This window comes from Trifolium pratense, linkage group LG4, assembly GCF_020283565.1.
Source record: "Trifolium pratense cultivar HEN17-A07 linkage group LG4, ARS_RC_1.1, whole genome shotgun sequence".
Taxonomy (NCBI): Eukaryota; Viridiplantae; Streptophyta; class Magnoliopsida; order Fabales; family Fabaceae; genus Trifolium; species Trifolium pratense.
The window spans coordinates 36049686-36071022 of NC_060062.1; the positions used below are offsets into that span (position 1 = coordinate 36049686).

At 32.6% G+C, this 21337-nt stretch overlaps 2 protein-coding genes, 3 non-coding genes and 1 pseudogene across 6 annotated transcripts; 1 reads left to right on the forward strand and 5 right to left on the reverse strand.

Annotated features, from left to right (window-relative positions):
• Positions 1 to 301: 301 nt before the first annotated feature.
• LOC123882531 lies at positions 302 to 394 on the reverse strand (annotated as a pseudogene).
• Positions 395 to 1031: 637 nt separating this feature from the next.
• Positions 1032 to 1114, reverse strand: LOC123882532. Its single transcript, XR_006799858.1, has one exon. It is a non-coding gene; the product is annotated as a small nucleolar RNA Z159/U59 (small nucleolar RNA).
• Positions 1115 to 1266: 152 nt separating this feature from the next.
• On the reverse strand, positions 1267 to 1352 carry LOC123882533. Its single transcript, XR_006799859.1, has one exon. It is a non-coding gene; the product is annotated as a small nucleolar RNA Z159/U59 (small nucleolar RNA).
• Positions 1353 to 1956: 604 nt separating this feature from the next.
• LOC123882530 lies at positions 1957 to 2054 on the reverse strand. The gene has a single exon (XR_006799857.1). It is a non-coding gene; the product is annotated as a small nucleolar RNA Z103 (small nucleolar RNA).
• Positions 2055 to 5107: 3053 nt separating this feature from the next.
• Positions 5108 to 11583, forward strand: LOC123920691 (sucrose synthase 6-like). The gene is made up of 15 exons (XM_045972986.1): positions 5108 to 5557; positions 6048 to 6202; positions 6645 to 6837; positions 6943 to 7061; positions 7429 to 7645; positions 8010 to 8105; positions 8192 to 8365; positions 8578 to 8694; positions 8806 to 8972; positions 9064 to 9288; positions 9534 to 10100; positions 10540 to 10678; positions 10786 to 10865; positions 11259 to 11288; positions 11374 to 11583. The coding sequence occupies exons 1-15, from the start codon at positions 5318 to 5320 to the stop codon at positions 11390 to 11392; spliced, it is 2538 nt and encodes an 845-aa protein (XP_045828942.1). The 5' UTR covers positions 5108 to 5317; the 3' UTR covers positions 11393 to 11583.
• Positions 11584 to 13780: 2197 nt separating this feature from the next.
• LOC123920692 (NAC domain-containing protein 86-like) lies at positions 13781 to 19517 on the reverse strand. Of its 2 annotated transcripts, XM_045972988.1 has the most exons (8): positions 19403 to 19517; positions 18822 to 19049; positions 16526 to 16803; positions 16176 to 16380; positions 16051 to 16142; positions 15089 to 15484; positions 14630 to 14702; positions 13781 to 14476 (listed from the first exon to the last, which is right to left on the reverse strand). In XM_045972988.1, the coding sequence occupies exons 2-8, from the start codon at positions 18982 to 18984 to the stop codon at positions 13863 to 13865; spliced, it is 1821 nt and encodes a 606-aa protein (XP_045828944.1). In that variant the 5' UTR covers positions 18985 to 19049; positions 19403 to 19517; the 3' UTR covers positions 13781 to 13862. The 2 variants fall into 2 exon arrangements, with proteins under 2 accessions (XP_045828944.1, XP_045828943.1); XM_045972987.1 differs by having other exon boundaries at positions 16051 to 16380.
• Between the last annotated feature and the right edge of the window lie 1820 nt (positions 19518 to 21337).

The window sequence follows — 21337 nt, forward strand, 5'->3', positions numbered from 1 at the left end:
AGCTTCCAAATTTTCCTTCATTTCCACCATCTTACCTTCCAACCAAACAGACCCTTTTTCATCACGAGTCAATAAAAAAGGCTTTAAGAAACAGCAGATTAAGGACATAGAACTAATCATTCATGAACTAAACTACAACATTTCTTTGATTAAGGTTTTCAAAGACATAATTAAACTATTATGAAGATACAAATAAAATAGGCAAAATTACAGATCCTTTATCTTATATTTTTATAACATTTTGGTCCTTTATTTTTTTTTTGTAATAATTTGGTCCTTTATCTTATCTTATTTGGTCCTTACAGATTATTTGGCTTGATATCTCAAAAGAGAAACAAAAAGTCGCACAGTATGTTCAGCTTCGATCATCTGGGGAAATAATCATCACATCCATCTCTAAAACACATAAATATTGATATCGCCTCCTACCATTTCCAACATTATCCGACATGTTCACCCTGTTCTTGTAGGAGAACAGTTCAGATACCACGATCAATTAATGCTTGTCGGACTACACAGTAACAGAATTAGAGGCATATGTCATAATACTTGGATTGTCACTTGTGTTGTGATGACAGAGAATATGGAGGATTGATGGTGGGTGGAAGGGAGGTTACATTGCCTTGGCTAATCAAGCAAACATGAGTGTGTTGAAAGATCAACACCTATCTCTGGTTATTTGTGCATATGCAGCATTCTTTAGACGCTCAATGCGCATTCACTAATTACCAGGAGTTAGGTGTTGATCTCCTGATTGGCCAAAATAATCTAACATCCCTCCCCACCTACAATCAATTCCCCACATTCTTCGCCAATGTAGGTATATGTAAAAGTTGATATATTGTTGGAGAAATCACAAAAACGTAAAAAAAATAAAAATATAAATCCACTGATCCATCACACATTCTCTCTACAAATAAATGTATAAATCCATAAAAAAAACCGTAAAAGAAATGAAAAAAGAGAAATGTTGAATACCCTAAATCATTCAATAGTATCTAAATTATACCGCTCAATGTCAAAAAAAAAAAGCCTCTTCAGTTCAGGTCTCCATATAATTTCCGCATGGACAACTCGGAAGAACGAAAGTATTTGTTTGATCATCATCAGAGGCTGAATGGAGGTTTCATAGCAGATCATACTTCACAAAACATGACATTAAATAAGTATAAGACCCGATAAAGATTTAAGCAAAATCACAAATCTCCTACTATCAAACTAAATCGAAACATCTGAATACTGCTACTAAGAACTGAAAGAAAATAAGTCTCTTCAGTTCAGGTCTCCAAGTATCTTCCGCATTGATAACTCAGAAGAACGAAAGTTATTTTGTTTTGATCATCCTCAGAGAGTTATTTACTACTGTAGTTTTTAAAATCACACCTTAACTTATGAAACCCTAATAGTTCAAACAAAACTGCTTTGCTTAATTAGGTTTATGAAGAATTTGGTACCAAAATTATTCTTCCCGCCCTACTAATTGTACTCCTACACCTACAAAACATGTGAAATTTCTATTTTAACCCTAACAAATTTTAAAACTAATTATTCATAAATAGACTACAACATTTCTTTGATTAAAAATGTAAGAGGCTTATGGTTTTCAAAGACATAATTAGACTATTATGAATATATAAATAAAATGTAGTTGCTCAAACGTTGTCTCAAAACCATGGTAAAAAAATGGTTACAAGACAAAGAAAGAAATGAAAGAGCAACAGAAATTGATATTGCTTGCTCAAACGTTGTCTCAAAACCATGGTAAAATAAATGGTTACAAGACAATGAAATGAAAGAGCAACAGAAATTGATATCGCTCCGATGCTATGAGCCAAATGGGAATTGAATTAATCCACACCGACCTGATAGAGAAGCTTAACAATTGAATCATTAACAGTTAAAATAATATACAAACAAAAAAAAAATCAATTTTACTGAGATTCGATGTAAATCAAGATGGATCAGATTATTTGGCTTGATATCTCAAAAGAGAAACAAAAAGTCGCATAGTATTTTCAGCTTCGATCATCTGGGGAAATAATCATCACATCCATCTCTAAAAACACATAAATAGTGACAATTTTTAACAATAAATTTCAATTTTCAACTACAAATAAATCTATTAAAAAAATTAAAAAGCGATTTTTTGAATACCTAAATCATACAATAGTAACATCTAATCGAGAAATCAAACGTTAAAACAAAAACAAACCAAAGATATGTATGATACGAGAAAGGGAGTAGTGCTAAGTGACTGTGCACGATTATGAAAAATTGGAGCTGAATTGTGTTTATAAAGGGGGCGGAAACCCTAATTTGAGGATGGGTGAAGCTTCTGGATATTAGTTCTGGGCTTTTTTTCACTGACTAGCCCAGTTGATACTACTCTTACACCCTACACTTTATCAACCACACTTCCCTACTGTTCGGCTTATTTAATACACCCTCTCTCCCTAATAGGTTCTTTTAGTTTGACACATGAATTAAGAAATAATAAATTTGAATAAGTTTTTGTAAAAAGAATAAATTTGAATAAGTTAAGTTTTTTTTTGTGTTACTTTTTTTTTTGTTTTCACCCTCTGGTTCTTAGGAGAAGGGAGCCCTAGTAGTCAGAGTTCGGGACGAGTTCTGACATCAAGTGGTTTCAGTCCTCTCCCAAATACAGTTGCGGGGAATCGAATTGTGGTCTTCCCTACCAAGTACAGCGTCAATCTCCACTGAACCAACTAACATTTGGTTTTTTTGTGTTACCTTTAATTTCATTAGAAAGAGTATTTAGGTCTGTTTGAATTGACTTATTTTTGAGCTTATGAAAAATAGTTTATGTAAGTAAATAAACTTTTATTTTAATTTATAATTTTTCACTAACAAAAAATGTATCTTCGTAAGTTGTTTTTTCTCAAACTACCTTAACAAGCTTATAATAATACATATAAACTTATTTATTTGTATAAGCTTAACAATAAATCAATCCAAACTGACCCTTTTACTCTCTAGGGTTCTTATGTTCCCGCTTAGGATTAGTTTCCTTCATGTGTCGCCCTCTTCCTCGCGGTGGTTGATTTTCGGCTCCGATGTGCTGCAACTGATGGTTGTTCTATGTTGTGTTCTACCAAATTTGGATTTTATGGGTTTGTGACTCCCCGCCTAAGGCTTACTCAGGTAAGACTTCTTCCTGCTCCCCTTTCATGCTCTAAGCGGGAGGCGGTATTATGGGCTGATTTGGTTGGCGTTCTTGTTCCTATATTCTTTGATAGTTGTCGAAATTTGCTGAGATCTGCAAATTTTTAAGGTTTCGGGTTTGCATCCAACTTGTCGGTCTCGTTTAATATTTGCGTCAATACATTCTCAGGGCCCGTTTGGTGTGCAGGATAGCATAGTGACAGGATAGGATATAAAACAGGATAAGGATAGGATAGGATAACAGCAGGATAACAGTTATACTCAGTTATCATATCCTGTGTTTGGTGCACACAGGATAACAAACATGATAACTATTATATTTTGTTTTTAATACATACTTGCTCATAATAATATGATAAGATATATAACATATTTAATTGACAAAATTACTCTTGTAAAACAATTGTTATTTTTTTAAAATTATTTTGTAATACTTTGAATTTTATAAATAAAAAATATAAATAAGTAATCAAATAACTTTATATAATTTAAAATAAAAATCATGAGAAAATAATCAAGTTTAATTTTTTATATGAATCATGATCAAATAAATAACTCAATAATATATACATGTTAGATAAGCCAAATAAATATATGATATATCTCATACGTAAATAATAAAACTACTATTGCAAAAGAATTATATTTAATTTTTTATAAAATTTAAATTAATATCCCTATTTGTCAATTTTTTAATAATAATTTTACTTTAAAATATTGTAATTTTAGTAAAATTTTGATTTTTTAGAATATATAAATTACAAAATTACCCCTGTGAAAAAATCACATATATATTTAAAAATTAATTATTTATATTTTATTAATTTTATTTTATGTATTTTAAAATATATTTTATAAAATAAACCAGTAATTTTTTTTTTCTTATCCTATCCTGCTGGTAACCCAGCTTAAATTCAGGATAAAAATTATAACTAGAGAGACATGATAGGATAAGCTTCAGGATTAACTTATCATATCCTGTTGTATCACCAAACACTGGATTGCAGCAGGATATGATACAGTTATCCTATCTTGTCTCTTATCCTGTGCACCAAATGTGCCCTCATTTCAAACTACTTTTGATATCTGCGTCATCTCCTGGTTGATGCTAAGTGTCGGCCCTGACTATTTGAAAGTCATACTGCCCATAATATATATAAAAAAAATCATCAAAAAGATGTTCATGCGGTCATTTATTGAGTGACATAACATTGTGTGCTCAAGTGATAATTACAAAAATGCTTACATGGCCACTAGCTAGGTGAAGGTTGTGAACAAAATTTCCTAAAATATAGATGATTCGTTAAGTTTGATGGATACTTTTTAAAAAGGGTATTATGGTGGTCATACTTGCACTTGTTGAAGGTTAACGACAACCATAAATATTTTTAGAGTCTTGCTAACGAGTGCCTCCGGGGCACTCTTTAAGCATTCCATTAAAAAAAAAATTTATTCAAAAATTAAACATTTCAATTTCTAATGTCTTGACTTTACGCATTTCCATAAAAATTCTATAAAAAACTTACTATTTAATGACTTAAAGAATATCCCGGAGGCACTATTTAGCACTTGCCATATTTTTATAGCAAGGGGGTCAACAAAAAGATAATTGTGATCTATTACGATGTTAAAAGACAACTTAGTACTTACAAAACTAAAAGAATCAATTTAAAATTTAAAAAACTTAAAAGAACTCACAAGTCACAACATTCCTCCTCCTTTCCCCAACACAAACAGAAATCAAATGACGTGAATATGGAATCTTTGTATATTCTTTTTCTCTTGAATCATTCCCATACATGTAATGTAACATCCATAAACAAACAAAGGAAAAGAATGATACCAATAGTCCCTTATTAGAAATATATCCACACACCTTCCTTTTATTTTTTAATAAAACATAGAGATCTCTTCTTACAAACATGATTATTCTTTTCCTTTCTTTCCCTCATCAAGTATTCCTTCTCTAACCCTATCACCTATCCAAACATTAAATTATTTCTCATGTGACATACACATAAATAGCTAACATATAAATTGTGACACATTTCACATGACATGCAAACAAAACCATCTTCATTTCTAAGTTTATAAACCTTAACTAAACTTTTATTTTAAATTTTAATTTCTTTGAATGGCTTCTTCTTCTCCACATGTGTTGAAGCGCACAAATTCACTAGTTGATAACATGCCTGATGCATTGAGGCAGAGTAGGTACCATATGAAGAGGTGTTTTGCTAAGTACCTAGAGAAAGGAAGAAGGGTCATGAAACTTCATGATTTGATGGAAGAAGTTGAACGAACTATAGATGATAAAATTGAAAGAAATCATGTTTTGGAGGGCAATCTTGGCTTCATATTGAGCTCTACACAGGTTCTTTGTTTATATTAGGCTCAATAGATTAAATTACTCTGTTAGATAATTATTTATAAAATTAGTGTATATATATATTAAAAAATTACAATTTGATCCTAAACTTATCAATAATTTGAAAATGAGCCCCTGTAATTTTTTTTTGGGTTAGATGAAATGGTAAACCCATCATAATTCATAAACTCACACCCACAAATGAGGAAGCCGGGGTTCGAACCCCGGTCATGGCGTCCGACCTAATAATGTCTACATTTTTTACCAATTGAGCCTATTATCATGGTTCGATCACCCGCAATTGCGATCGAGAGGGGTTAGAACCATTTGATGTCAAAAGTGACCCCAAATCAGATTAGACGGTTCAGTAGGCCAGATACTGATAGTGGAAACTAAAAAAAAAAAAAAAAACTTTTAATACTATTGACTTTATACATGCAACAAAGTATTTACTATTTAGCCTTACAATTGATTTGTTGTGTACATGAACTTGCAGGAAGCAGTTGTTGAGCCACCATATGTTGCCTTTGCAATTAGGCCTAATCCAGGAGTCTGGGAACATGTACGTGTCAACTCTGAGGACCTTTCTGTTGAGCCTATCACCTCCACTCAATACCTCAAATTCAAGGAAAGGGTATATGATGAAAAATGGTGCGTCTTTTATCTTCATTATTTTTTATATATTCAATTTTAAGTCTCGGATATATTTCAATGTTTGAAAGTCCCATGTAAGGTTAAATGTATATTTTTTTTTTAAAAATAGTCTAAAGTAAATGCGAACTATCAACTTCACGTGACATAGATGGCAGATAATTGTGCGGTTAAGTATGTGGTCATGAGTTCGATCTCTGATCATTGCATATGGAAGAGTATATATTGTGAGAGGTCATCTCCTAAAATGGATCTCTGTAATTCGAATGACTAATTAGTGGCTTTCGGCCGAGGAATTACTTAGAATGTTTAAATCTAGTAGTAGTAGTAGTAGCTATTGTTGTTGAGCATACCACCTTAAGATTTGTTTATTCAATTTTCTATGAAGAAGATAAATTTACTTAACTTTGGTTTTGATGCTTAATCATTTTCTATATTGCAGGGCAAATGATGAAAATGCATTTGAAGCAGATTTTGGAGCATTTGATATTGGGATTCCAAAATTAACCCTATCTTCTTCAATTGGAAATGGACTCCACTTTGTTTCAAAATTCTTAACTTCAAAAACAGCAGGGAGATTGGCAAAAACACAGGCTATAGTGGACTACTTATTGAAACTAAATCATCATGGAGAAGTAAGTGGAAGAAACATTAGATTAAATTCATAAACATTTCACTAACACAAAAGTTACATACACTTTTAAATATTAATTTTCCATTTATGTAATCTAAACTTGCAGAGCTTAATGATAAATGACACCTTGAACTCAGCTGAAAAGCTTCAGATGGCATTAATAGTGGCTGATGTTTTCCTCTCGGCAGTTCCCAAACACACTGCATATCGGAAATTTGATCTAAGGTAATACATTTACTAGTTGAATTTAATTTATATACATTATCTGTGTAAATATTTTTTTTTCTTTGTTGATCAATCATAATTGTTAGATCGTTAAAAATGTTTGACTTAGAATCATAACTAATTATAAAGTCACATATACGATGTAAAACTTTTTACACTATCATTGTATTAAAATTAAACTCTTATTAGTTTTAAGATAATGAGGCCGAAGATGATTTTAGCTAGGTTTAAAATTTCGATCGCATTATAATCCTTGGTATTGCTAGAATTATAGATAAATACAGCCAATGCAGCCTCAACTGCGACATAAAAAACCCTAATGTTGCGACCAAAATGACTTGTAATTCAATGCCAATTTCATTTTTAGGTTAAAGGAATGGGGGTTTGAGAAGGGATGGGGAGATACAGCAGAAAGAATGAAGGAGACAATGAGAACTTTATCAGAAGTACTCCAAGCTCCAGACCCGGTGAACCTGGAGAAATTTTTCAGCAGGATTCCTACAGTATTCAAAGTAGTGATCTTCTCAGTTCACGGTTATTTCGGGCAAGCAGATGTTCTTGGCTTGCCCGACACTGGTGGCCAGGTAAAATTTCTACCATCAGGAACAATAACTTTGATAATAAGTATCAAGTAGTAAGGTTTTAAATCGCAGCTGAAAATAAGGAAGCTATATTTTGTAGCTTTACAATGGACGCGCGTTAGGTGTGAGATAAGCGTGAAAACAAACAGGTGTATGAAGCACGGACACTCCTTAAATTAGGAGTGTTCCGGTGTCAGACACGCGTCAGTGTCAGACACCAACACACCGACACTTATGATTACACTGAATTATGTCATTTTAGTAAATGATTATCCGTGACAGTGTCTGTGTCCGAGCTTTATATGAGTATTAAGAGTTGGCTCAAAAGAATGTTTTCATTTCTAACACTTGTTGCCAAAAACAACAGGTAGTTTACATACTGGACCAAGTCAAGGCTTTGGAGGAAGAGTTACTTCTAAGAATTAAGCAACAAGGGCTAAATTATAAACCTCAAATTCTTGTGGTGGGTTTCATGCAAATTAGAAATGACGTCTTTCAACGTTCAACTTAGAACTTAGTAAAATTATTTGAGTATACTCTTGACTACAGGTGACAAGGTTGATACCTGATGCTAGAGGAACCAAGTGCCACCAGGAGTTTGAACCAATCATTGCTACAAAACACTCGCATATTCTACGTGTGCCTTTCTATACAGAAAAAGGAATCTTGCGCCAATGGGTTTCTCGCTTCGACATTTATCCCTATCTTGAGAGGTTTACTCAGGCATGTTTACACGCTTCATGGTTCTTTCCCTTCTACCATGGTTTTAAATGGCAGAAGCGGTCACAGTTGTGGTTACACTGCAAACTTTTATATTGTGGTAAAATGTGGAAAACTACAGCCGCAGTTGTAGACCACAATTTAGAACAATGCTTTGTACCTTTTACTCTCTTATGAACTTTCCTTCTTACCAATACTTTTGTTGATATTAATAGGATGCAACAACTAAAATTTTGGACCTAATGGAAGGGAAACCGGATCTTGTTATTGGAAATTACACAGATGGAAATTTGGTAGCATCATTAATGGCTAAAAAACTTGGGATAACTCAGGTTTCTAACTTATTTCTATTCCTTTATTTAGTTTTCATTTCAATATTTTTGTGGCGGCAATGATGTGTTATTTGCCGCATGTACTAATTCCTTATTGTGATTGAAAACTAGGCAACTATAGCACATGCTTTAGAGAAAACCAAATATGAAGATTCAGATGTTAAGTGGAAAGAGTTGGACCCTAAATATCACTTTTCATGCCAATTCATGGCTGATACAGTTGCAATGAATTCATCTGATTTCATCATAACCAGCACATACCAAGAAATTGCTGGCAGGTAACTAAAATGGACTTTCATGATTGTTTGTATGAGAAGAAAATAGTGCATTAAAACGAAAACTGAGTTTTGAATGTTCATAATTTTGCAGCAAAGATCGACCTGGACAATATGAAAGCCATGCTGCGTTTACTCTTCCGGGGCTTTGTAGGGTTGTTTCGGGGATAAATGTGTTTGATCCTAAGTTCAATATAGCTTCACCTGGTGCTGATCAAAGTATCTATTTCCCTTACACTGAAAAAGATAAAAGACTCTCTCAATTTCACCCTGCCATTGAAGATCTTCTCTTTAATAAAGTCGATAACAATGAGCATATGTAAGTGATTTTGTTTCTACTCTTGCATAGTAAAGTTTTAGTTAAGAACTATATAAGTGTATTCAACTCACTTTTACATGAATGAATCCAAACGTAAATCACTTTACATTCAACTGACTTTTAGCCATAATCAATTATATAGAATCAATTCAGTCAAAATCAATTTTTATCACTACAGAACCAAACACGCTAACTACATTCTTCCAAATGATTGATTTTAACTTTTGAAATTATTATGGAAACAGCGGATATCTAGCAGATAGGAAGAAACCAATAATCTTCTCAATGGCAAGGCTTGATGTTGTGAAGAATTTAAGCGGATTAGTCGAATGGTATGCGAAGAGCAAGAGACTAAGAAACTTGGTGAACTTGGTTATAGTTGGCGGCTTCTTCGACCCTTCAAAATCAAAAGATAGGGAGGAAATGGCAGAAATAAAAAAGATGCATGATTTAATTGAAAAGTATCAACTAAAGGGCCAATTCAGATGGATTGCCGCGCAGACTGATCGATATCGCAACGGAGAGCTCTATCGCTGCATTGCTGACACAAAGGGAGCTTTTGTACAGCCTGCTTTGTATGAAGCATTTGGATTAACTGTCATCGAAGCAATGAACTGTGGCTTGCCAACTTTTGCTACTAACCAAGGAGGTCCGGCAGAAATAATTGTCGATGCAGTCTCAGGTTTCCACATTGATCCTCTCAATGGAGATGAATCAAGCAATAAAATTGCTGATTTCTTTGAAAAATGCAAAGTAGATCCATCATATTGGAGCATAATTTCTGCATCCGGATTGCAGCGCATAAATGAATGGTAACTAACAACCATATCATTTTCTTAGCTTCAAGCTTGTGCAGTTATTCTTTGGTCCTGTTTGGATAAGCAGCTTAATTAAATGCTTATAGTATAAGCGCTTATCATATAAGTGCTTATGTTTAAGACATGTCTATAACAAAATATAAATTAAAGTCAAAATAAAATCTATAAGTATTTTCATAAACTATAAATTATATTCATAATATCATGAAGAGATTATTGAAATATGCTGAAAACAACTTATGGACATGTCATGAGCTGTTTTCATAAGGCAGTCCAAAGGATATCACAAGTGCTTATGCTACTATATAAACTCAAATAAATCTATCCAAATAGATTGATCATGTTACAACTTTGTTGCATATAGAACTACCTTCCTTTTATGTTCACCAGCAAGAAATTTAACTTGAAGAATATTCATGTCTTTTTCTTATAGCTATACATGGAAGATCTATGCAAACAAGTTGATAAATATGGGAAACATTTACACCTTTTGGAAGCAAGTTAACAAGGAGCAAAAAGAGGCAAAGCAAAGATACATCCATATGTTTAATAATTTCTTATTCAAGAATTTGGTTAGTCAATGTTTGTTTTTTTTTTATACACATCCACAAATAATCAATTATTGCATAATAAGTTTTGGAGAAAAGGTTATAACAGTTGTGATATGTTAATGTCACAGGTTAAGAATGTACCTATTCCAAGTGATGATCCTCCAAAACCAGTAGGCAAGCAACCAAGTCTCAAACAACAGGGCACTAGGTATGTCACTCAAGCATTTTGTTTTAAATTTTGAGAGGGTTTAAGATCAATTTCATTAGAAATAAGAAAAAAATTGCTTTGATAAAAGGTGTCTCGGAAAGCACAATTATCATGTTAGATATGAAGCACCGACACATACACAAAAATGATTCATACACTAACATGTAGACTTTAGTAGTAATTTGAGAAAATAGAAGTGTTGAACACAACCACATGCGTCGGTGTCAGACACTAACATACGTCAGACATCAAACACGCCTTCAATCTGAAGCGTCCGTGCTATACATACATTATATAAATTGGTCATATCACAAATTATATTTTTGTTAGCATACACCTTTGTGCAGTTAAGAAAATGGCTAACTTTTTTTCCCTTTTCTTCTTGGTTTGCAGCACCAGACGTTCACAATCCACATTGAGGAGGTTAGATTAGTTATATAATGGATCATTAGCTCATCATTTTTATTTGTGTGACAACTTTTTAAAAACAATACTTGCTTTCTTTCAGGTTATTACTTGGATCATAATGGTGTCTCAACCACAAAGCAGGTCAATTGAGAGAATGCACTCATGCTTAATATTGATCTTTCTTTGATGTGTATACTATATACCTTCTTATATATTTGTTTGTAAATTTTTTTATTTATTAAACAGAAAAACTATGTAATGTTGCAAAATAGAAAATGTTTTATGTGATCAATAAAATGATGTTTACCCACTATTTCTCTTAATATTGTTCTAAAGTTTTTGAATTAGTGAGTCTTATTGAATATTTCTTTTAAAAGCATTGAGTCAAAGTGGTCGAGTGCTTATTAGATATTTTAATATTTAAAAAATATAAATAATATATATATATATATATATATATATGTGTGTGTGAACTTGAGAAAGATTTGGACTAATTCAAGTTTCAACTGATTCAAACACCCCCACGAGTATGGACTTGAGAAATATGAGTCTTATATAGTAGTCAAATTGTAAAGTTTCGCTAAGTTTTGACTAATTCAAACACTCTTACGACCTTCGTGAACATATGTGGACTTGAAGAAGATTTGACTATTTCGTATTTGGTTGTTTTGCATTAACCTTACCTTCATTCAACTGACCCTAAATTTTACAGTTTGTCGTTTCCCGTCTGACATTTATTTATTTTTAAGTGTGAACAGTTTGAAATAGAAAAAACCCGAGTGTGTGGAAGGATAGGCCATCTCATAATGCAAACTCTTAAAGAGTATTTTTTGCAACTAAATTAGTGATCAACTTATATTTAGTCAATAATTACAATGATTCATTCTCTAAATCGCTCTCTAGGATAACAATCATTTTGGTCCATCAACTTGTGAGATGTTGTCATTGTATAGAACTTGCAAATACTTTATCGATCAATGTATCTTTAATTAGTCATTTTAATTAATCATCAAATGTGTCATTTTGATCATTAGCCAATTTAGTTCCTAAAATCATAAACATAACATACACCTGGAGATGAATATGCAATATTGATGCAGACTATAGGAACAAATTCTTACAAATTTGGAATCAAAATATCTCTTTACCAATTATTTCCGGTCTCTAACTCGGTGTATAATTTAGTTCCTAAAATCATAAACATAAAATAGAGTTGTACATATTCGTCCCTCATGATAGACGAATAGATTCCACATATTCAAATATTATCTTCAAACTTGAAAAAATAAATAGAGAGAAATAAAATTAAAGATAGAAGAATAATTTTATAATAAGTTTGAATACAATTTAGTCTTTTTTTGACAATATCAAAGAAAAATATAATATTAATAACTATACTAAGAGTTAGAGCTGTCAAAATGGGCTAGCCCGAATGGGCCGGCCCGCCAAGCCCGATTTTTTCCCGGGCTCGGGCCTTGAAAATCCTAGCCCGAATTATTTCCGGGCTTTTTAACCCGGCCCGACAAAACCCGATTAAAATATGGGCTAGCCCGAATGGGCCGCGGGCGGCCCGCAAGCCCGAAAAAATTAAAATTTAAAATAAAATATAAATATAAATATAAATATAAATATAAATAATTTGTTTCGGATGATTTGAAATTAGTTTATAATATAAATTATAAAATACCGTCCGCTACTTAAATAGCAGGAGTAAAAATAGGGCACCCAAGAAACTCATAGGTAGCGGATGAGTAAAAATAGGACGCGCGAGAAACTCGTACGTAGGGGATGAATAAAAATAGGGCGCGCGAGAAACTCGTACGTAGCGGATGAGTAAAAATAGGGCGCGCGAGAAAGTCGTAAGTAGAGGATGAGTAATAATATGACGCGCGAGAAACTCGTAAGTAGCGGATGCGTAAAAATAGGGCGCGAGAAACTCGTAGGTAGTGGATGAGTAAAAATAGGGCGCGCGAGAAACTCGTACATAGTGGATGAATAAAAATAGGGCGCGCGAGAAACTCGTAGTAGCGGATGAGTAAAAATAGGGCGCGCGAGAAAGTCCTAGGTAGCGGATGAGTAAAAATATGACGCGCGAGAAACTCGTAAGTAGCGGATGCGTAAAAATAGGGCGCGAGAAACTCGTAGGTAGTGGATGAGTAAAAATAGGGCGCGCGAGAAACTCGTAGATAGGGGATGAGTAAAAATACGGCGCGCGCGAATTATATAATATTTATAGCGGATGAGTAAAAAATAGGACGCGCGAGAATTATTAATGCTATTTATATAGTTGAGTTTGAGCACTAAAAGTAAAAAATAAAAATAAAAAAAGATAAACCGGGCCGCCCGAAAGCCCGACTACCCGTACCGGGCCGGGCTCGGGCACTAATTTTGGTAGCCCGTTTTTTATCCGGGCTTTTTAGCCCGGTCCGACAAAGCCCAAAGCCCGACCGGGCCGGCCCGAAATTGGCCGGGCCGCCCGTTTTGACAGCTCTACTAAGAGTATTAGCCCCCTACGAGAACCCCAAATAGAGTCTTTTCAAACTATTCCTTAAGTTAGAGACAAAAATAAATGAATTAGAAGATCAAGGGTTAACTATGGCTAGCCCACAAGGTACAAAGAGCCAAAGATATGGTGAGGAAAATGCCTATTTTCTTCAAGACCACACTTAATCCTTTCTCCTCACTTTTAAAACCAACAAACCAAACCTCTTTTGACTCATTCCATTTGATTCTCTCATACGATTCTCTCATTATTTTCTCTTTCACAATATTTGGGTTTGTTTTGCATATTTCCACTTCTTCCTCCAAATAAACACAATGCATCAAAAGAAGTGAAAATACAAATACAACCAAACTTGCTATTTCCTTGAACTTCCTAAAGAAAGACCCTTGATTCTCCATTATCATCATCACTTCCTCTACATTCTCTATAGGGTTTGGATTGAGTTGAACTTGGAGTGTTTGTGAAGGAACAACTTGGTGAAACAATGTCATGGCTACTTGTTGAGTTGAAACCAACATTCTTCCATGACTAACCTTTATTTCTTCAATGACCTCAAAGCTTGGAGAATTTGAGTAACCATCCATGTTACCATCTTCTATAAAAATTTCATTAGGGTCACCATCATTAATGAAGCCTAATGAGAATTCATTGACATAAGTGTCATTTTGCTCGAGGTAATTGCCATTGTTTTGCTCATATTCTGATGAAAATTAAAGTAAAAACTATATATATTATTTTGGTAGGCACTAGAAAAGAAAATACTATTCAAAATTTAAATAACCATGATCAATAATGTAACAAAAAATAATAATAAATTAAAAACACAAATTATATTGGATGGATTTTATAATACCTTGCATGCCATTTTGTTCCCTTAAAGTTTGGAAACATGAAATATCCTCGATTGGGACAATCTTTTGTTCCATCTATACAAATTGGAAGATTAATTAAACCATATAAAATAATTGATTCTTAATTTGTAAAAAAATGTTTCAAAGAGTATTTAAGGGGGGTACAAATATGAAACACTTTATCTAGAATCATTAAAGATAAATTTTCTCTTTTTATTTAATTTATTTATCAAATAGTCATGGCTATATATTTCAACTTTTTCTAGTAATATTGTCAAAAAAAAACTTTTTCTAGTAATATATAACTATAAATTTTCAGTTTCAGTTATAACTAATTAAGATATAAAAGCTAGTTTCATTAGCTCTTATGCCATTACTTTAAAATCTACTTAATTTTGACATTGGATTTTTTTATAAAAAAAAAATCATAAAATAATGAAAGTTGAAATTTTTTTTTATACCTTTTCCAAATCTTCCCTTGGCATTCCAATCCATCTCAAATTCTCTACCATCCTCCTTGACTTTAACTCTTGATCCTCTAGACCACCTATCTCTATGGATCCTGTGCTCAAATCTTCCCAAGATTTGTCAACATATCTCATGGAGCTCATATCATTTATGTGATTGTAGTTTGTGCCTACCATGAAAGTAAACTCATCTTCATAAGGAGCATAATTTTCATTGTCACCAAATGCTTGTGAATAACTTGAGTGATTCATCAATTCCTGAGAAGCATGATTAAGTGAAAGAATTTCCTCCAAGATATCTTTTTTAGTTTTGCTTCCTTGTGGAAAGTCCTCCACCTCTAATGGAGGCAACCTATGTTGCATCCTTGCACACTCTAGTGCAATATCCATCTACAAATTTATCAAATCAAAAACTATATTAGATTAGGTAAAGTTTTAAATTGTTGTGGTTAATATTATGTCACAACCCTTTGAAAATTGGAGACAAAAACAACTAAAGTTAGTCTCTAATACTTAATTTTGTTGTAAACCTTTTAGAATAGTAATTCTATGTATGATTTTAAACAATGATGGAAGAAGAGGTGTTATTTAAATGGGATGGCAAAACGGACGAAAAATTCCACCCCACCCCTTTTTACGGTGAACTAGCGGGTTGACGGACTTCTTCATTTTTAAAATTGGATGGGACGGACTAATGGGTGAGTTTTAAAACATTAACTCACCCACTCAAAAAAGACGGATGAAACAAGCGCCTACAATCCTTATCTTCCATACATTTAAATCTTAGTTCTTACATGTATATAGAAAAAATGACTATATATTTTTTTTTGTACGGTCAAATTGGAGTAATACATGTATATAGAAAAAATGACTATATATATATATATATATATATATTTTGTATGGTCAAATTGGAGTAATACATGTATATAGAAAAAATGAAATTTGTTGTGTACCTTGGAGGGAGGGTATGTTATGGTTCCATAATTATTAAATGAAGTTGGAAGCCCTTGATCATATGAGAATTGTGACCAATTTCCATGATCACTTATTCCACCATTGAAATTAAGAGAAGTCTCACTACCCCCCATATTGTGAGGTGAACAAGCACTCATTTGCATCAAATAATTTGAACTTTCACCCCTTCCTTCAGAGTATACTTCCACGCTTGGTGATTGGTTGCTTGTAATCTGTTTCGCATGGCTTGTAAGATTACTATATTGACCTCCAACTTTTGGCACAATCACTGTATTCTTCTTGATCACACGACAAAGAGCATACGCATCCTAAAAAGTTGTATTTTCCAAAATAAAAAACATCAAAATGTAGAAATTGAAAGTATATGGAAATTAAAAAATTTAGTAATTAATAGGGAAAAATAGTATTTAATTGAAAGAAAAAAAAACGTAAGGAAAAGAAAGATTGGTGAACCTGTAAGCTTGGAGTGGTTTCACATTCCCTCTCATCTAGACGATATTCGTGCATAACCCAATTTGTACGAGATCCATGGGGTGCTCTTCCTCGATAGTAAACTAGGGTTTTCTTCATCCCCACTGCTCGAGCTTGAGAATTCACTTTTCGATCTTTCCCCGTTGCCTTCCAATATCCAGATTTGGTTGCACGGTTCGTTCTTGATCCATTTGGGTACTTTCTATCACGAGGGCTAAAGAAATACCACTCCATATCATTTCCCGGTAATAATGATTTTCCTGTAAAACCAAGAGTTAAGGGCTTATTTTTTTTAACAACATGCATCAAATTGGTTATGTATGTGTTTATATTATCACAAAAACTTAGTAAGTGGTGTGAATGCTTGTAGATTTTAATTTAACTAATTAAGCAAAATTTGTCAAAGAAAAAAGAAACCCCAAATGTTCAAGCAAAAGTAATAAAGACCAATTAGGATTGTTAAATATGTTTGGATGATCCCCAAAAGCTAGTTCATGGGTGAGATTGCCCTCACATATTTATACACTCAACAGTCCGGAAATCTAAGCAATGTGAGACTTCAAACAATCTCCAACAACACAACAACATATTCAACATTCACCCTCACGCCTAGCGTGGTCCTGGGCCAAATGCCCATATTGCAATCCTTGACACGGCTCTTATATCATGTCAAATAATCAATTATCCTAAAAGTTTAAGTTATTAAGATAGAGCCACAAATAATCAATGATTTTATATTATTTTTAATAAGTATTTTTTCTATATTATCCACAAAACATATTTCTTCTATTGAGTTTTCCATATATTTCATTAATTAATTTTAGTCTAACTAATCACCATATTTACCATATAAAAAAAAATCCAGAAAAAAGGTAATTGATATAGGACATAGGAGAAGGAGAATATATAAGACAAGCAAAATATTGCATGGAAGTGGTATATCTTTTTCTTTAGTTTACACCTTTTGACTTGAGAATCTTCTATTGTCTCATTAGAGTCATTACTAATCTGATTTTTACAATATATAGGAACCCTAAAGGTGAAGGGGACCATCTTCTTTAGAAGTACAATCCTTTCCGTTATCACATGAGATTTTTTTTATGCTAAATTAAAGCAGAAGACTATAGTCTACATTTTTTATTTTATAATAAAATTAAAGACTATAGTCTATATTTGACCAAAAGAGCAAATCAAGTCATCACGTGTTGAATTTTCAAAGAAATTAACTTTCATCCTGTCCTACTAATAAGTTATACAAAATCATTATCAAATGATTAATAACATGTTTATGTGAGTATAACTTAATTAGCAGAGACATTTTATTATATATGAAAAAATGAAACATAATGATTTATTAATTGGAGAAAAGTATAGCTTTTTTTGTACATAAAAAAAAAAAAAAAACAATTCTCTTCATGATGTTAAAAGGTGTTTCATGAGATTTTCTAATTGAATGTAGTTTTCTTTTGTATATTTTCAATTTTTTATTTTTGCATAAAAATAACAATTCTCTCCTCACACATAAAAAAATATATATATATATATATATATATATATATATATATATATATATATATATATATATATATTATATATGAAAAAATGAAACATAATGATTTATTAATTGGAGAAAAGTATAGCTTTTTTTGTACATAAAAAAAAAAAAAAAAAACAATTCTCTTCATGATGTTAAAAGGTGTTTCATGAGATTTTCTAATTGAATGTGGTTTTCTTTTGTATATTTTCAATTTTTTATTTTTGCATAAAAATAACAATTCTCTCCTCACACATAAAAAAAAAATATATATATATATATATATAGTACAACAAATATTTGGATTCTAGAAAAATAACAATGAGATATTATTTTTGTTCTTTATTTTTTCTTATTGAAAAATGTAAGGGTCTCTACAATCATACTTTGCTTATATTACTATAAAAATAGCGATAAGAAATATAAATTAACTTGTTTATAATATGAAGTACTCCTTCTGTGAGGAAATATAAAAAATTCATTTTTTTAAGATTCATTTTATAATTAATGTATCTAGTCTATAATTATGCAAATGAAACATTAGATATTTATATTTATCTAAAATTTTAAATATATTAATTATATAATGAACCTAAAAAATAAATTTTATTTATATTTAATCACAGAGAGAATACTTAATTGTGTAAAATTAAAGATTGTGTCAACTTCGAATTGGTACGATCTGACGCTAACTCTGAATATATGATCTTGCATAAAACATGATTGGGTCTAATTATTAATTACCTGGCAAATCCCACGGCTCACACTTATAGAGATCAACTTCAGCTATGATCTCTAAATCAATCTTATGGCCATTGATCTTCTTATTTAGATAATAAGCTACAAGTTCTTCATCGGTAGGGTGAAACCTGAAACCTGGAGGCAATGAAACAGGTGCCATCTGCATGCCCTTAAATACTTACTTTTTGGACCTCCTTCTTCCTTCCAATTATTTATTATGCAAATCAAACCCTGCCATATACATAAAATCATCCAAAATAACTATATTATAAATTTTATTAAAACAAACCATAAACTTACATGCAAAATACTACTATATATATCATAAGCATATATAGCTACACTTTTAAAAAAACGAAATAACGACAACAATTAAAGCCAAAAAATAATTGTCATCAATTATTTGATGTCTCTAATTTCTAGCGACATAATTATAGTCGGATTTCATATTTTTCTATCTCTAAATTTTCATAGAAATGTTCCTTTTTCTAATAGTATGAAACTACGAACATTTTTCAATGACAATTATGAAACTATGAATAGTAAATTAGTAATAATAGAAAGAGTTGAAGAAAGATAAGGACCTAGGGAAGAAGAAGATCCAAAGGAAGAAAGTGGGAGAGACAAATTAGCACTAGGGGATCAAGAGAATAGAGGAGGGGATGGAATGTGGGGTTTGCTTGGGGTTTTGATAAAAGGACAAAAAGAGAACAAGAGAAAGAATATTATGTTATTAGAGAATTATTATAGAAAGGAAAGAAAAAAGTAGAGGGCTGTCTTTGTCACCCCTTCTATCTTTTATTCTTTTTTAAATGCTTTTCATTTTTTTTTTTTTTTTTTTATCAAATAGATGGATTCCTATATTATCTTTGCTATCAAGCTTGATTAATTACTATTAGTAATTATTACTATAGATGGGCAGGGAGAAATCGGTTGATAATCTTTGGGGGATCATAGAGTAAATTTGTGTCCCCTCCGGATCGTGCAACTATTTAAGTTGTTCATTGATTTAGGCGTTGAGTGTTATGTACGTTTTGTGCTGATTTTAATGTAGTTTGTTGTTGTGTGGTCTATTTAATAATTTGAACTTCCCAAATAATCTTATCTTTGTTGGTGGATCTTCGGGAGTTGAGAGTACGTCGGTTGTTGGATAGGGTGAAACTCATCTTGTGAAATGGTTTTTAGATAAAAACCCTACTAACTCCTATTCTTTCGATGAGCGAGAGCTTGTGTAACCTCTCTTATGTTGGGTTTGATAGTGTGTGGTGGGTGATTTACCTGACTATTAGACTAGTTACAATGGTGTGTTGAATTTGTCTTTCAACAGCAAGGGAAGTGTTGAAACCATTGCAAGGGAAGTGTTTAAACTGATGTGGATGAAAGAGGTGATGAAGATATTCAGCTGTGTTGAATGCTGCCACGGGGGACAGCTGGCGCTTCATGATTCGGCCAGACAGGCGCGTGTGCAACACGCGCAGACAGCACGCGTGGCTTCTTCTTCAACGCGGAGAGAGAAGCTGCTTTGGATAAAAGGCAGCGACTGAAGTAGCAAAGTTTTCACAAGAAAGGGGGGTTTGAATTGTGAACCTTTAAAAATTGTCCTTTTAAAAATTAGATATCAAAACATAAGTTAGAATGATCTCAGAATAAATAGTATAAGTTAGGAGAATGATCTTAGAACGATCTCTGAGCTGCAAACAAAACAATAAGTGATTTGTGTGTGTTTGTGTTTGCATAAAATTAATATGAGTTTAAGGGAGAGAAGAGACACAATAATTTTATCCTGGTTCACCCCTTAATAGTATGGGCTACCCAGTCCCCACGCTCCTGTGAGATTGTCCACTAAGAGATTCTACCGATCTCAAGATACACTTCTTCTTTGATCTAATCCAAGATCACAATCTTCCAAGCTTCACTTGCTTGATCTACCTAAGTCTTTCCTAGACTTTATGAGGTGTCACTCAATCAATAGTTACGTATTGAATTGAGCCAATTTTTACAATTTTGATAATGGTTTGGATCTAAAGCTTTCTCACTCAAACTAAGTTGAAAAGCTAGTTACAATAAAATCTCTCTTTGTTCACTCAAAATGGATACTGATCCTAGTATGATAATTACAAAATATGGAGTGAAAGAGATCTTTAAAGAAGAGCTTGAAAACTTGTATCACAAAGACAAGTAGATTGATTGTTGTAGATTAAACTCTTGCTCTTCAATGTTGCCAAAGCCTTCCTTTTATAGTTGAACCTTGAGTCTTCAGTTCCTTGGTCCCAAAGGAAGTTTTCCAACGGCTAGTTGATTCAAAATAGACAGCTCATGCTGAATTGTTGAGTGGATAAGCTCAGACTGTTCTTTCTCAGAACGTTCTCCCTGCTGTTCTTCATATATTCAAACAAAAGAGCCATAATGACAGCTTGCAATGGGTTGTGGATAGTTGTTCCTTGCTTCCTCACCAAGTATATCCGTTATAGACCATTTAGGCACGTTTTGGCCAGCTGTAGATGAGCTTGCAACTTCAA

Coding starts and splice junctions, on each gene's coding strand:
- LOC123920691 (XM_045972986.1), top strand. CDS start 5,318: ATGGCTTCTTCTTCTCCACATGTGTTGAAGCGCACAAATTCACTAGTT. Junction 10,101..10,539: donor TTGCAGCGCATAAATGAATG/GTAACTAACAAC, acceptor TTTTTCTTATAG/CTATACATGGAAGATCTATG. Junction 10,679..10,785: donor ATTTCTTATTCAAGAATTTG/GTTAGTCAATGT, acceptor TTAATGTCACAG/GTTAAGAATGTACCTATTCC.
- LOC123920692 (XM_045972987.1), bottom strand. CDS start 18,984: ATGCAGATGGCACCTGTTTCATTGCCTCCAGGTTTCAGGTTTCACCCT. Junction 16,804..18,821: donor TGAGCCGTGGGATTTGCCAG/GTAATTAATAAT, acceptor TTGGTTTTACAG/GAAAATCATTATTACCGGGA. Junction 15,485..16,050: donor TAACATACCCTCCCTCCAAG/GTACACAACAAA, acceptor ATAAATTTGTAG/ATGGATATTGCACTAGAGTG.